This window comes from Mesocricetus auratus, unplaced genomic scaffold (assembly GCF_017639785.1).
Source record: "Mesocricetus auratus isolate SY011 unplaced genomic scaffold, BCM_Maur_2.0 Super-Scaffold_100007, whole genome shotgun sequence".
NCBI classification, from domain to species: domain Eukaryota; kingdom Metazoa; phylum Chordata; class Mammalia; order Rodentia; family Cricetidae; genus Mesocricetus; species Mesocricetus auratus.
Window position 1 is genome coordinate 93,097,057 of NW_024429191.1, and position 15,721 is coordinate 93,112,777.

A 15,721-nucleotide genomic window follows, 5' to 3' on the forward strand; every position below is an offset into this window, starting at 1 on the left:
TTGAGCTAGATACAGTGGCACTGGGGAGGCTGGCATAGGATTATCATGAAGTTGAAGCTAGCCTACTGTAATATTCTGTCTCAAAAGAGAGGGAAAAACAGGCAGGGTGGCTCAGACCTTTAATCAGAGTACACAGGAAGGCAGAGTCCAAGCCAGCCAGGAGCTAGAGAGACCCTATCTCAACAGACAAAATCAAAAAGCAAGGGGTATGGGGGAGAGACAGAGAGAGCCCTCCCCTGCCCTCTCCCCTTCTCTCCCTTCCCCTGGGCATCCTCACCCTCTGGCTTCTGATATTTCTTGTCTAGCTTGAACTCTCTGCGTTCCCCAGTGCCTGGGCGAGTAAGGAGCTTGGCAGCTGTGCCTCGACCCAGGAGTTCATCCAGCTTGGAGCGAGCAGGGAGGGGCCCTTCCCTGTGGGACAGAGTGTGGGGAAGGAGTGTGCCGTGACATGGGGTTCCCATGTTGTCCCAACCTGAGCTTTCCCTGGGCCTCAGGCAACAGGCTGGCCAGGGATTCCCCACTTCCTAAGGATCCTCACAGGTCTCCGGTGTTCTTCTCTGCCTTGGGACTGTCTTCAAAACCCAGGGTGGTCATGATGTCGTCACTTTCGTCAAACAGCAATTCTTTCTTCCGGATGGGAGTATCTCCGGGAGTCAGAGGAACGGAAGGCCCTAAGAAAGAGAACCAGAGCCTGGCTGTGGTGGTGGTGGCCGCCTTTAATCCCAGCGAGAACCCAGGCCCAGTGCTCACACATTCACCTCTTAATCCTGGAGCCTCATAATCTCCTGGGTTTGGACAGGAGGTCCCAGGGGCCTACCCTGCTGAAGAGCTGTAAGGACTCTACCCTGTTCTACAGCGCACCGCTGTGCCCCCACCCCCAGGAGTTAGGCCTCTCCTCCTACCTTGGTGGCCTGCAGCTGTGCTGGGGCCCTTAGAAGCAGGTTTACTCTCCATTGTGGGTGGCTTCTTGGCTGTTTCTTCCTCATCTGAGAGAAGTCCCGCCAGAGGGTCTTCAAAGTCTCATGGCCAGAAAGAAAGACAAAGGTCAGACTGCTGTCCTTTACTCAGGAAAAACAAGCCGGAGGCTGAAGGGGCTCTTCCGCATCCACAGAGTTCGGTCCATGGGGAGGGCACACACCGAGGGGCTCAAATAAGGGGTGGGGAGCTGGGTGAACCCTGGGACTCCTACAAATGTCCCTAAGGCATGAACCCAGTCACAAAGGAACCTTTTCCTTCTCTTTTTAGAACACTCTCATTTTGAAGCCTGGCTGATAGCACACACTTAATTCCTCGGGAAACGTGTGAGAACTAAACAGTGACCAGTCACAGACCGCGCCTTCAGCAGCATCACTGCTCTCAAATCAAGTGTTCCAAGGGGGAGGGGACAGTGGGGGAGACGGGACTCTGATACCTTCGAAGGAAAACTTCTTGTACTGAAGCCCAAAGTTGCTGGAAGGAGGAGGAGGTGACTTCTTAGTGGGAATGGTGTCCCCTACAGGAGGAACAGAAAAGGCAGTCCTGGAACGGGGTCTTTCCTGCTGAGGTTTTCCTTGTGGTGGAGCCCCAGGGACAGCAGGCACTTTCTTCTGACAAACTGAGGTTCTTGGCTGTAGGCACAGCCATGGAGAAACCATACAGCAGGGTTCTCACCTGGGCCTTGGGAAGGGCGACAGGGCTGAAAGCTACTCCCACCCTCACCCCAGCCACTGGCTTGGGAGACTCAGCTGCCATCAAACTTCTCTTTTCCCGTGTTCTTGCAGTGCTGCGGGTGGAGCCCAGGGAGCCATCCACAGTCACGTGCTCTGTCACCGGGCCGTATTCCCCAGCCCAGACCTTCCATTTTAAATAGAAACTAATCCTCCAGCACTCTAGAGGCGTGTACACAGTTTTTGGTCAACGTGACAGAAGCTAAACTCATCTGAGAGGAGGGAACGTCAATGAAGAAAAGCCTGCAGAGCAGTGGCCCTTGACCTCTGTGACCTTTAATACTGTGTGACCCCAACCATAAAGCTATTGTGTTGCTACTTCATAACTTCATTTTGTTACTGTTACTAATTGCAATGTAAATATGACATGCAGGATATCTGACATGAGACTCTTGTGAAGGGGTTGTTGACCACCAAAGGGGTCACAACCCACTGCTGTGGCAGTTTTTCAGTGCCTGAGAGGGGAGGATCAGCCCATGGTGGGCGGTGCTATCTCCGGGCTGGTGGTCCTGGGTTCCGTAAGAAAACAGACTGAGCAAACCATGGGGAGCAAGTCAGTGAGCAGCACCCTCCATGGGCTCTGCATCAGCTCCTGCCTCCAGCTCCTGCCCTGCTTGAGCTCCTGTCCTGACTTCCTTCAGTGGTGGACAGTGATGTGGAAGTGTGAGACAAACAAACCCTGTCCTCCCCAAGCTGCTTTGGTCATGGTGTTTCATCACAGCAATAGTCATCCCAACCAAGACAAGAAGAACAGAACAGACCTCCCCACATAAACACACACAATTGTCATCCTAACCAAGACAAGAATAGAACAGACCTCCCCACATAAACACACACAATTGTCATCCCAACCAAGACAAGAAGAATAGAACAGACCTCCCCACATAAACACACACAATTGTCGTCCCAACCAAGACAAGAAGAACAGAACAGACCTCCCCACATAAACACACACAACTGATATCCTAACCAAGACAAGAAGAACAGAACAGACCTCCCCACATAAACACATACAACTGTCACCCTAACCAAGACAAGAAGAACAGAACAGACCTCCCCACATAAACACATACAACTGTCATCCTAACCAAGACAAGAATAGAACAGACCTCCCCACATAAACACACACAATTGTCATCCCAACCAAGACAAGAAGAATAGAACAGACCTCCCCACATAAACACACACAATTGTCGTCCCAACCAAGACAAGAAGAACAGAACAGACCTCCCCACATAAACACACACAACTGATATCCTAACCAAGACAAGAAGAACAGAACAGACCTCCCCACATAAACACATACAACTGTCACCCTAACCAAGACAAGAAGAACAGAACAGACCTCCCCACATAAACACATACAACTGTCACCCTAACCAAGACAAGAAGAACAGAACAGACCTCCCCACATAAACACACACAACTGTCACCCTAACCAAGACAAGAAGAACAGAACAGACCTCCCCACATAAACACATACAACTGTCACCCTAACCAAGACAAGAAGAACAGAACAGACCTCCCCACATAAACACATACAACTGTCACCCTAACCAAGACAAGAAGAATAGAACAGACCTCCCCACATAAACACACACAACTGTCACCCTAACCAAGACAAGAAGAACAGAACAGACCTCCCCACATAAACACATACAACTGTCACCCTAACCAAGACAAGAAGAACAGAACAGACCTCCCCACATAAACACACACAACTGTCATCCCAACCAAGACAAGAAGAATAGAACAGACCTCCCCACATAAACACACACAATTGTCATCCTAACCAAGACAAGAAGAACAGAACAGACCTCCCCACATAAACACACACAATTGTCATCCCAACCAAGACAAGAAGAACAGAACAGACCTCCCCACATAAACACATACAACTGTCACCCTAACCAAGACAAGAAGAACAGAACAGACCTCCCCACATAAACACATACAACTGTCACCCTAACCAAGACAAGAAGAACAGAACAGACCTCCCCACATAAACACATACAACTGTCACCCTAACCAAGACAAGAAGAACAGAACAGACCTCCCCACATAAACACATACAACTGTCACCCTAACCAAGACAAGAAGAACAGAACAGACCTCCCCACATAAACACACACAATTGTCATCCTAACCAAGACAAGAAGAACAGAACAGACCTCCCCACATAAACACATACAACTGTCACCCTAACCAAGACAAGAAGAACAGAACAGACCTCCCCACATAAACACACACAACTGTCACCCTAACCAAGACAAGAAGAACAGAACAGACCTCCCCACATAAACACACACAATTGTCATCCTAACCAAGACAAGAAGAACAGAACAGACCTCCCCACATAAACACATACAACTGTCACCCTAACCAAGACAAGAAGAACAGAACAGACCTCCCCACATAAACACACACAACTGTCATCCCAACCAAGACAAGAAGAATAGAACAGACCTCCCCACATAAACACACACAATTGTCATCCTAACCAAGACAAGAAGAACAGAACAGACCTCCCCACATAAACACACACAATTGTCATCCCAACCAAGACAAGAAGAACAGAACAGACCTCCCCACATAAACACATACAACTGTCACCCTAACCAAGACAAGAAGAACAGAACAGACCTCCCCACATAAACACATACAACTGTCACCCTAACCAAGACAAGAAGAACAGAACAGACCTCCCCACATAAACACATACAACTGTCACCCTAACCAAGACAAGAAGAACAGAACAGACCTCCCCACATAAACACACACAATTGTCATCCTAACCAAGACAAGAAGAACAGAACAGACCTCCCCACATAAACACATACAACTGTCACCCTAACCAAGACAAGAAGAACAGAACAGACCTCCCCACATAAACACACACAATTGGCTCCTTGGCCTCTTCACCCTAGGCACACATGGCTCCCATTTGAGTGCCTGGTTACCAGGGAGTAGACTGAAAAGATTACGAGGGTTAGGAGGTGTGGCCTTGTTGGAGGAGGTGAAGTCTTGGAGTAAGTGTCACTAGGGGTTGTGTGGGGGGTAGGGGGTGGGGGTGGACTTTGAAGTTTCAAAAACCCAAACCAGACCCAATCTCTCTCTTTCTTTCTCTGCCTGTGGGTCAGGATATAGCTCTCAGCTACATCAACAGCACCATGAGTGCCTCCATGCTCCCTGCCAGGATGATAATGGATTAACCCTCAGAAATTGTTAACAATTATTTATAAGAGTTGCATTGGCCGGGCGTTGGTGGAGCACGCCTTTAATCCCAGCACTCGGGAGGCAGAGGCAGGAGGATCTCCATGAGTTCGAGGCCAGCCTGGTCTCCGTAGTGAGTTCCAGGACAGCCTCCAAAGCCACGGGGAAACCCTGTCTTGTAAAAAAAAAAGAGTTGCATTGGCCATGGTGTCTCTTCACAGCAAGAGAACAGTGACTACGACAGCACAAAAAACTCACAGGACACAGGGCTATGGTCCACACCCCTTTCTCATTACCTGTTGATGTGCCAGCAGGCTGAGGATTGCTAGGCACCTCCTTCCCAGAACCCTTTGCAGTTCCTTTGCCAGAGGGTGGATGAGACTTCATTCGACCAAAGAGATCATCATCCATGCTGTCCAGGTCCTAGGAGAGCAGGAGGAGTGAAACCGGGCATCTGGAAAGGTGCTGTGGTTTAGATGCTCAGGATTCCCCGAAGGTCCCTAGGAACAGTCTTGTTCTCGGGGTGGTGGTATTAGGAGGTGGGGCCTTGTAGGAGTCTCTGGGTCACTGGGGGCAGTCTCTTGGAAAGAACTAAGAAACACATCCATTCTGTTTCTTTGTTGTGTTTCAAACTGTGGCCACGTGACCAACACACTTCCCTGCTGCCATTGGGCACCCTCTCCAGAGGTCAGGCCACTTCCTGCTGCCAAGCTCATCCTGGGCACTGCACCTCCCACATGAATGCTTTCTGTGCCACAAAGCTGCCTGGCTTGTGGGAGCAGGGCTTGGGCTGCGGGTGCCCGGGCACAGAACTGTGAGGGGAAAAGGGAACTGGGGGACTGTGAGAATGGAGAGAAACAGGAAGCAAGGGCAGGCAGAGTGGGGCGGATGGGAACTGTTCGTGAGACCGCAGTAAGAGACACAGACAAGGTCACCACAGAGAGTGACAGTGAGGAAAACAGAGACAAGAAGAAAATGGACACAGAATCCATGAGGCTGACCCAGAGCCATGCGGTGGCCGGGGCCTGTGACTGAAGGGGGTGACCGTGCTGCTGGCTGGGAGAGAACGAGAGGTGGCTGAGGCCCAGGCCGAGCTCCCGGACACATTCCACAGTTTCTCCTAAGAGCCCAGCATAACGGGTCATTCCCAGCTCCATCTGGTAAGGGGGGCGCTCTTGACAGGGGACTTGGAGGAGACACAGGAAAGACGAGGAGCAGACTTGGGAAGAAACTTTACCCCTGTTCTACTCCCCCCGGAGGAAGCAGGGGACATCAGGGGCCCATCTGGGAAAGCCTCTCACTAGAGGCCTGTGGCAGACTTTCCAGGCCCCAGATGTGCAGAGCTATAAAAAGAGAAGTCACACAGCTGGGAAGCCCTGGCTCAGACTGCCGGGGCCACGCCCACCCCAGCCACGAAGAGGGCAAAGGTGTTTTGCTACCTTCATGTTCTGCAAGAAGACCTGTGGGTCCGCATCCGAGATACTGGAGACCTGAAGCCGCAGGTGGAACAGTGAGATTAAGGTCAGCCAGGGCCCAGAGCACATGGTTCCCAGCCCCAGTCACCACGCTTTTACTCAGCGGGGCAGAGAGCTTAACTGATGGGTGTAAACAGGAGGGTCTCTTATTCCCCAGCCTCCAGGGTCAGCTCTTTGAAGTCAGACCTGCCCCTCTGTGGAGACCCAGACAGTGTTCCCAGAGTCTGTTTCTCCCAGCTGCAGAAGTCACTTGCACCACAGTCCAAGCAGTCTGGCCACACGGTGAGGAAGTGATCCCACCATGCAGCCAGGCAGTCAGGACCGTCTCATGGGAAGAGGCTGTCCCCAGTTCCTGCGCTTGGGAGGGCTCCTTCATCCAGCCCATTGTTCAAGTGAGGAAGAAATGGATGCTATCTGGCTCCATTCAGCAGTCCATGGGCATTACTCTAAGAATCTAGTAAGAAGCTGGGCATGGTGGCATATGCCTTTAGTCCCAGCACCTGGAGGCAGAGGCAGGTAGATTTCTGTGAGTCCCAGTTTGAGGACAGTCTGCTCTCCATGGTGAGTTCCAGGCCACTAGGCCAGCTAGGGCCACATAGTGAGACCTTGTCTCAAAAAAAAAAAAAGGGTTTGGGGAAAGTACAGGTGTGCATGCATGAGCTTGCACACCTGTAATCCTTGGGTCACACAGAAAATCTACCTCAAAAATGAAACGAAACAAAACAACCCAAATTTGCAGGACTTCTAGATCTTTCCGTGAGCAGCCATTAGGCCACTCCAGTCTCACTGTTTGGGGACAAGCACAAAGGTCAAGGGCTGGGGTGGACTGGGCTCACCTCAGCATCAGCTCCCAGCAGCCTGTCAACATTGTCTTTTGGGAGGGACCTGCAAAGAGATGGCGACCAGATGACTTTAAAAATTAAAACTGGGGCGGGCCTGGAAAGATCACTCAGAGGTTAAGAGCACTGCCTGCTCTTCCAGAGGTCCTGAGTTCAATTCCCAGCAACCACATGGTGGCTCACAACCATCTACAATTCAATCTGGTATATATGTAATAAATAAATAAATCTTTTTTTAAAAATTAAAACTGGGGCCTGGGGTGTAACTCATTGCTATAGCGAGTGTTTAGTATGTACAAGGCCCTGGGTTCGATCCTAGCGTCAAGGAAGGGAAGGAAGAAGAAAGGAGGAGAAGGGAGGGGAGGGCAGGCCAGTCAGGTGTGAGGGCATACACCGTTATCCCACCACCTGGAAGTAGCATCAGAAGGGTTAGGACTTCAGGTCACCCTCCGATACATATCCAATTCCAGACCAGTTTAGAATACTCGAGACCCTGTCTCACACAGTTGTGGAGAGAACCACAGTGTCAAAATGAACTTGAAGACATTTCCCCGGGGGACAGAGATAGAATAAGAATCTCACAAACTATGTGTGGTGGCGCACACCTTTAATCCCAGCACTCAGGAGGCAGAAGCAGGCGGATCTCTGTGAGTTCAAGGCCACACTGGTCTACAGAGTGAGTTGCAGGACAGCCAGGGCTACACAGAGAAACCCTGTCTCCTTGTTAGCTCACAGGTCCACCCATCTCTACCAGGACTTAAAGGCCACCCCACCCCACCTGGATGGCCAGAAGGTGAAAGGTGGCGGGCTCATTTCATTCTCGAGAGGCTGGGAAACTCTGAAAAGCAGGGATCTGAGCTGTCCTCTCACTTTGGGGATAAGGAAACCAAGGGCAAAGTGGTTTGGGGCGACCCAAGTAACAGGTGGGGGACTAGACGCCAGGCCTTCAGACCCTCAGGCCTTGGGTCCTTTAACTCTCTCTGATTCCAAAAATCAGAGCTGAGGGAAAAGTAGACTCTCCCAGCATGCACTGGGAGGAAGGGAGCCTGACAGATATGCGCCAGCAGGGCCTACCTTGCTTTAGCCTTGGAAGGGGGCCACTGAGGTGCGCCTGCTGTGTCTTTGGTACGTGAGGCTGGCTCAACGGGCTTCTCAAGCGGGGCTGCTAGGACAAGGGAAACCAGTGAAGACTCATGGAGCAGCTCAGCCGCAAACACTGAGGCCACGGCGAAGAGGACAGCCATTCCTCCACCTGGCTGTCTCTGCACCTTCCCACAGAAAGGGCAGCTCGACAGAATCACGGGTGTGTCCTGACGCCATCCTTGACTGCCAAGTGGACACTTCAACCGACCCCACCTGTGCCACGTGAAAAGGCAGAGAGACAATGGCTTTTCATTGTCCTAACTGTAGGTTCAAATACACGGGTTCTTCCTGGAAACAGAAGCCTGGAGACCCCTGGTGGGCTCTGCACATCTCCTAAGGCCTGTTCCTTAGTGCAGCAACATGGACACAAATACTAGTAGGTTAGCTGGGCATGATGGCTCATGGTTATAATCTTCGCACAAGTGAGTCTAAGGTAGGGGATTTCCTCAAGTTTGAGGTTAGCCTGGCCTGCACTGTGAGACCTCATCCCAAATGCAATAGATGGATAGATGATAGATAGATAGGTAGGTAGATAGATAGATAGATAGATAGATAGATGATAGATAGATACATACATACATAGATAGATGATAGACAGATAGATAGGTAGGTAGATACATACATACATACATAGATAGATAGATAGATAGATAGATAGATAGATAGATAGCCAGCAAGATGGCTCAGCAGGCGCAGGTCTTGCCGCCAAGTCTGACAGCCTGTGTTCAGTCCGTGGAGCCCACAGACTGGAGTTGTCCTCAGACCCCACATGTGTGCTGCTGCACCAGTGTGCACCACGTCTCCAAAAATGAAAGGTAAAAGTAAACCTTTTAAAAGGAAGATATATAAGGAACGAGGAGCTGAGAGCAGTAGCTCAGTGAAGAGTAGGGCCCTGGGTTCCACTCCCAGCATTACCAAAGACGTAGAAAACAACAAAACGAGCTGGGCGGTGGTGGCGCTCGCCTTTAATCCCAGCACTCGGGAGGCAGAGGCAAGAGGATCTCTGTGAGTTCGAGGCCAGCCTGGTCTACAGAGTGAGTTCCAGGATAGCTTCCAAAACAATACAGAGAAACCCTGTCTCGAAAAACAAACAAACAAAAAAAAGAACAAAACGATAGAGTACTCGAGGACTCTTACAGCTCAACAATCAAAAGCCAAGGGCCTTAATCACAAATGGGCAAAGTTCTGAGTAGACACTTTCCCACAGATGATGATAAATGTCACAAGCACATGAGAAGACACTCCGCAGCATTAGGGAAACATACATCCGCTCACAGCTGCTCTGGAAGCAGAAACTACAGCGGCTCCCTGGGCTACACAGTGAGTTCAAGGCCAGCCTGAGTATCCCATAAAAGAAAACGTGCTAAACTGTCCAGGGTACAGTGGCTGCCTAGCACGAGTCAAGCCCTGGGTTCAGTCCCCAGCTCAACAAATAAAAAGCAAGAAAAAACAAATCAAATGAAACATGAAAGATGGGAGACAAGCATGGGGGGCGGGGCAAAGCAGGGGTCTCTGCTGTTGCTGGTGGGAATATAACATGGCATGGCTGCTGTGGGAAACCACCCGGCAGTGTGCAAAAAAGATAAAGTAGCCAACTAGTGAGACCTGGCACTCTCCTTCCCACGTGAGTCCTAGGGGTGGAGCTCAAGTGTCCAGGCTTATACTCTCACTGGCTCTCCTCTTACCAGTCCTCTCCCCTGCCCAGAGAAGTACTTACGGTCATCGCCCAGGAGGTCATCAAGGACATCATCAATGGAACCTGAAAACAAATGGGACATCAGGACTTCAGGAGGCAAGAAGAATGACATTTATAAACCTGAAGCCCTGAGATTTCTGTGTCCTAGAGTTCTCTGATGCCAGGCTTCAGGCTGACACTGATTCTCCCTGGCCACGAGATAATTTTCAATGGCAACAAGTCACAATGCCTTATTGAAATTCTCAGGTAGAAAGTCCAAAATAACTTTCCTGAAGAATGATGATAATAATTTTTCAAAGCCGGGCGTTGGTGGCGCACGCCTTTAATCCCAGCACTCGGGAGGCAGAGGCAGGCGGATCTCTGTGAGTTCGAGGCCAGCCTGGTCTACAGAGTGAGTTCCAGGACAGCCTCCAAAGCCACAGAGAAACCCCGTCTCGAAAAAACCAAAATAATAATAATAATAATTTTTCAATAAAACCTTTCTACCTACCTTACCCAAAACTTACAAGCTAGCAATCAGTTTTCCAACCTCTAAGAGGCCAGTGTATTTTTTAGGAAAACGCACGCACATCATCACCTCTCTCATATACCTCTGAATCCCAATCCCATGTGGCACCCCTAGAGCTGGCCTGAATACACTGTCCCTGGCCACTTTCTGATGGAGGCATGGTGGGGAGGCCCAGGTAAGTGTGCTTGGATTAATTCTCCCACCCAGCTTTGCCTTCAAACCCTTAGCTTCAACCATATGTCCTGAATTCCGAGCTCAGTGAGAACGTTTGTTCCTACAACTTCATTCATTTATTTATTTGTTTCTAAATGTTGGGTAGTGCAGTCAACCCTGTGGTTTTCTCCAGGAAGGGCTGTTCTTTCTACCCTCTTCTCTAGGAGGAGTGTATCAGCAAAGTCTTGCTTCATCAGACTCAGCCTTCTTGATCCTCCAGCTCTGCAGTTTTTTGTTTGTTTGTTTTTGCTTTTCCAGACAGGGTTTCTCTGTGGCTTTGGAGGCTGTCCTGGAACTGGCTCTGTAGACCAGGTTTCAGCTCTGCTGTTTTTTTATGAGATACAGTCTTTCTCTACCCAGCCCTGGCTCTCCTGGAACTCTGTAGATCAGACTTGCCTTGAACTCAGAGATCAGCCTGCCTCCACCTTCTGAGTGCTGGGATTGAAGTGGTGCACCAATATAGTTGGCTTTTTTCTTTTTTAAGCTGGGGCAGGAATGGGTGTCATGACGTGTGGGGGTCAGGAGACAGTTCCCTCCTCCCACTGTGTATGTCCTCAGGGTTCAGGTTGTCAGGCTTGTCCTGAGACACCTTCACCTGTCGGGCCTCCTCACCAGCTTGTTTTGGGAAAAAATAAATAAATAAATAAAAATGGGTCTCAGCCATGTGGTGGTGGTACACACCTTTAACCCCAGCACTCTGGAGGCAGGCGGATCTCTGTGTGTTCTAGGCTAGCCTGGGCTACAGAGGGAGTTCCAGGATAGACAGGGTTATACAGAGAAACCCTGTCTTGAAAAACCAAAAAAAAAGAAAAGAAAAGGAAGAGGGAGAGAAGGGAGAGGGAGAAGGAGAAGGAAGAGCAAGAGCAGGAAGAAGTCTATTTGGATTAAGGTTGATATCCCATGTCTCCACTTACCTTTCAATCCTTTCTTGGTTTTCAGCGCCTAAAATGGGGGGGGAGGGAAATCCCATTAGCAGAGAGCAGGAGTGAGCACGTGCTGGAACTGGGCAGGAAGAGCTGTCCTCCAGGCCCCAGGAAGGAGCAGGTGAAGCCGGTTGTTTTCCTCCAGCATCTGAGAACGAACTTACTCAGAGCCCAGAGACAGTCCTTACTAGCCAGGGTGTAGACAGACGGACACCTCTCCTCTGACTTACAGATACCACACGCAAAAGCCACCAGATAGATGCGATCAATACCAGAGCGCTTTCTTCTGCTGCGTGTCTGATGGGTGTTGAAAAATGCTTCCAGCAGGAAATACAGAACTCAGAGATAGGCCAGCGTAGCTCACCTTTAATCCCAGCACTCAGGGACAGAAGCTGGTACATCTCTGAGTTCCAGACCAGTCTGGTCTTTTACATGGTAATTCAGGGTCAGTCAGAGCAACAGTGAGAACGTCCCTCAACAAAACCAAACCAAAGAAGAACACAAAAACAAGGCTCAGCCGGGCGTTGGTGGCGCACGCCTTTAATCCCAGCACTTGGGAGGCAGAGGCAGGTGGATTTCTGTGAGTTCGAGGCCAGCCTGGTCTACAAAGCGAGTTCCAGGACAGCCTCCAAAACAATACAGAGAAACCCTGTCTCGAAAAACCAAAAAAAAACCAAAAAAAACAAAAAAACAAAAACAAGGCTCAAGGGAAACTTTGTTCATTGATTTTGGGGTGGGGGATGCTGGGAAGGGTCTCACTGTGCAGCCCTGACTGGCCTGGAGTTTGCTATGTCAAACAGGCTGGCCTGGAATTCACAGAGATCCACCTGCCTCTGCCTCCAGGGGCAGGGATTAAAGGCCCAGCTCAATGCATACATTTTTTTCCTTATGCTACTCTGCCATGGAGACTATCTCTGGGTCCTTGCCACAAAACTTCTAGAATATTCTATGCAGGGATGGGGTTGGTGCTGCTGCTGTTTCTACACATTTACACTGCGGCACTCTGCCTGCCATCCTGGCTTTGGGGCTCTCTGCATCTCCTTCCCAGCACTGTTCAGTCATGTGTGTTCTCACTGAGCAAGTTCATTCTACCTAGTACAGAAAACTAAAGTAGCTGCTTAGAGACGGTTCAGGAGACACCAGCACAATCTGGTCTTGCAGAGGACCTGAGTGGGTTCTCAGCGCCTGTTGGGTAGCTCACAACCTCCTGTAAATCCAGCTCCACGGGGTTCCACGTCTCTCTCTGGCCTCCATGAACACCTGCACCCATAATCACTTACATACATATTCATATAATTAAAAATAAAATCTTTGACATCATCCTGAAATACCAGAACTTGGGAAAGGAAGGTAGAAAAATCAGGAGCTCAGTCATCCTCAGTTACATAACATATTCAAGGCCAGCCTGGACTAAGTAAGTCTCAAAAACAAACAAACAAAAACCCAAAACAAGGACTTAAGAGATGGCTCAGAGGTTAAGAGCAGTGGCTGCTCTTCCAGAGGCACTGAATTCAGTGCCGAGCAACCACATGGTGGCTCACAATGAGATCTGGTGCCCTCTGCTGGCCTGCAGACAGAACTCTATACATAATAAATAAATAAATAAATAAATAAATAAATAAATCTTACCAAACAAAACAAAACAAAAAAAAGAAAACCAAAACAATAAATAAAATACAGCATTTACCAGTGCTTGACTCCAAGGGTGTTAAGGATCCTCTCACTTTAAGAGGTCAAAGCCTAGTCATGAGGTGGTGGCGTACACCTTTAATCCCAGCACTCGGGGACAGAGGCAGGTGGATCTCTGTGACTTCAAGACTAGAATGGTCTACAGAGCCAGTTCCAGAAGAGCCAGGGATAGGTCCAAACCCATTTCTGTAAGTCCAGAGCTTCTGAACTGAAAGCCGCTCGGCGAATGAAGGTGCTTTTGCCAACATGCCTGACTACATGCGTGGGATCCTCAGGGCACTGAGGGAGAAAACTGACCGCTGATGTATGCGTGTGCCCCACCCCCCAAATAAATAAGTGTCACTAAAAAAATAAACAAACAATAACACAGAAACTTAGCTTCAACCCCAGAACTTGGGGGCCTGCGGCAGGAAGAGATATTTAACAAGACCTAGTCAAGAAGGGAAAAGCTAGGGACCCGAAGAGAAGCCTCGGCCATTCGGCACACTCGCTGCTCTTCCACAGGAGCTGGGTTGGATTCTCAGGGCCCACGTGGTGGCTCACAACCCGTGTTAACTCCCATGCAGACAGGAGGGACAAACGGATCTGATGCCCTCTTCTGGCCTCCCAGAGTATTTCACGCGTGCGACACACAGGCATACATGCAGACAAACACCCTACGCGTAGAATACAAATAAAATTTTAAAAAAGAAGAAAGAGCTAGGCAGGCATAGTGGCTCATACTTGTAATCCCAGCACTCGGGGACGCTGAGGCAGGATTGCTATGAGTTAGGAACCAGTTTTGACATATAGTGATTTTTTTTAGGTTAGGGTGAGCGTCTGTCTCAAGAAACAAATTGTGTGTGTGTGTGTGTGTGAGAGAGAGAGAGAGAGAGAGAGAGAGAGAGAGAGAGAGAGAGAGAGAGAGAGAGAGAGAGAGAGAGAGAGAGAGAGAGAGAGAACTCCCTATTCACTTACTGGCCTGTCCTTGGCTTAGAGAGTACTTGGGAAAAGCAGTCCCCATCCTTCACCCTGGGAGAGGATGCTGAAATGGCAAAGAGCCATGCGGAAAGGGGTAGCCACACCCCGCCCGGGCCGGCTTACCAGGAAACCCTACAGACTACTTGTGGGCAGCACCCATCAGAAAGTGTGAGAGTGAGCCCTGCTTTCTCCTTTCACAGATAACTCACCACCCTGGGGACACATTTTTCTGGCATTCCCCCTCCCTCCCTCCCTCCCTCCCTCCCTCCCTCCCTCCCTCCCTCCCTCCCTCCCTCCCTCCCTCCCTCCCTCCTCCACTTCACCCCAAACCCACCTTCACGTGCCTGGGGAGGAAGGAGGCTGTGGCGCTCATCTGTCTTCCTGGGGTGCCTAGCCAGCTCTTGTTAAAACGCCAAGTGCATCTGGGGTCGTGGACGCAGGGGCATGCCCGTGTTCCTCCCGAGCAATGGCAACTTTAGCGACCTGCGGGTAGTCCAAAGGCGTCTGGGCTCACACTCCGGGGGACGTCTGCTATCTCCTGTGCATCCCGTCGCAGCTTCCCCGGCGGTGGGACGTTTCCCAGGAGCGGCCTGGAAGGGCCCAAGGGCCCTAGAGGAACCTTCACAGCCACTCGACTCCTCGGAGACACTTCCAAAGCCGCGAGCCCGCCCCTCGGCCGCAGCGGTCCCCGGAGCGGCGCGCCAGGCCAGGCAGGGTGCCCCTCAATGTTCCATCCCCCGCGCGCCCTTCCCGCGCTCCTCCTAGCCCCCGAGGGCCCTTTCCGAAACACGGCCACGGAAACCCAACCCAACCGGAGACCCGGATTCCGATTCCATTCAGTCCGCCCGTTCCCGCCAGGCCTACCACCTTTGCGCCGGCGACATTCCCCACCTCGCCGCCTCCGGCCTCAAATAGAAGGCGAAGTGAAGACTTCTAGGAACTGTAGTCCTCAGCCCGCTCACTTGCCGGCCGAACCACAAGGAGGTGCCGGGAAAGAACTACACTTCCCAGCGTGCCCCGCGGTGGGGCCCCGCTTCTCAAGGCTGGACGTCCGTTGCTAGGAGCTGTTTCTATGGCACTCTAGTGAGGGGCAGGGGAAGCAGCCTCTGACTGTGTGCAAGCTAGCTCCTCGCGCTGATTGGTGACAGTAACCTTCGTGGTCAATGGAGAGGTCAAAGCTGCGCTACCAGAAAACCCAAAGCCATCAACAGAGGCACGCGGTGGACACGCCACGCCCGGAACCACAGCATTTGTAAAGCCTAGCCTGAACCAAAACGGTATTTCCCACGTCAAACCCGGCTGCTGCAGATTTGAGGCCAGCTACAGAAGTGTCTCAGAAATACACTTTACGTATTT

General features: G+C 50.6%; 1 protein-coding gene and 1 non-coding gene across 7 annotated transcripts in view; both read right to left on the reverse strand.

Annotated features, from left to right (window-relative positions):
• Positions 1-15,309, reverse strand: part of Fbf1 (Fas binding factor 1) — a 28,002-nt gene extending 12,693 nt beyond the window's left edge. The window contains exons 1-12 of one of the 6 annotated variants that reach the window (XM_040750068.1): positions 15,233-15,309; positions 14,700-14,848; positions 11,708-11,735; positions 10,094-10,135; positions 8,308-8,398; positions 7,231-7,279; positions 6,359-6,409; positions 5,216-5,342; positions 1,412-1,492; positions 903-1,019; positions 539-671; positions 278-411 (exon numbers count right to left, since the gene is read on the reverse strand). In XM_040750068.1, the coding sequence (XP_040606002.1) occupies positions 278-411; positions 539-671; positions 903-1,019; positions 1,412-1,492; positions 5,216-5,342; positions 6,359-6,409; positions 7,231-7,279; positions 8,308-8,398; positions 10,094-10,135; positions 11,708-11,735; positions 14,700-14,738 (892 nt within the window). In that variant the 5' untranslated portion in view covers positions 14,739-14,848; positions 15,233-15,309. Of the gene's footprint in view, positions 1-277; positions 412-538; positions 672-902; positions 1,020-1,411; positions 1,493-5,215; positions 5,343-6,358; positions 6,410-7,230; positions 7,280-8,307; positions 8,399-10,093; positions 10,136-11,707; positions 11,736-14,699 lie in introns of those variants that run through there. The other 5 variants (XM_040750069.1, XM_040750071.1, XM_040750070.1 and 2 more) reach the window with 5 other exon arrangements.
• On the reverse strand, positions 10,887-11,014 carry LOC121141663. Its single transcript, XR_005878627.1, has one exon.
• Positions 15,310-15,721: the final 412 nt, after the last annotated feature.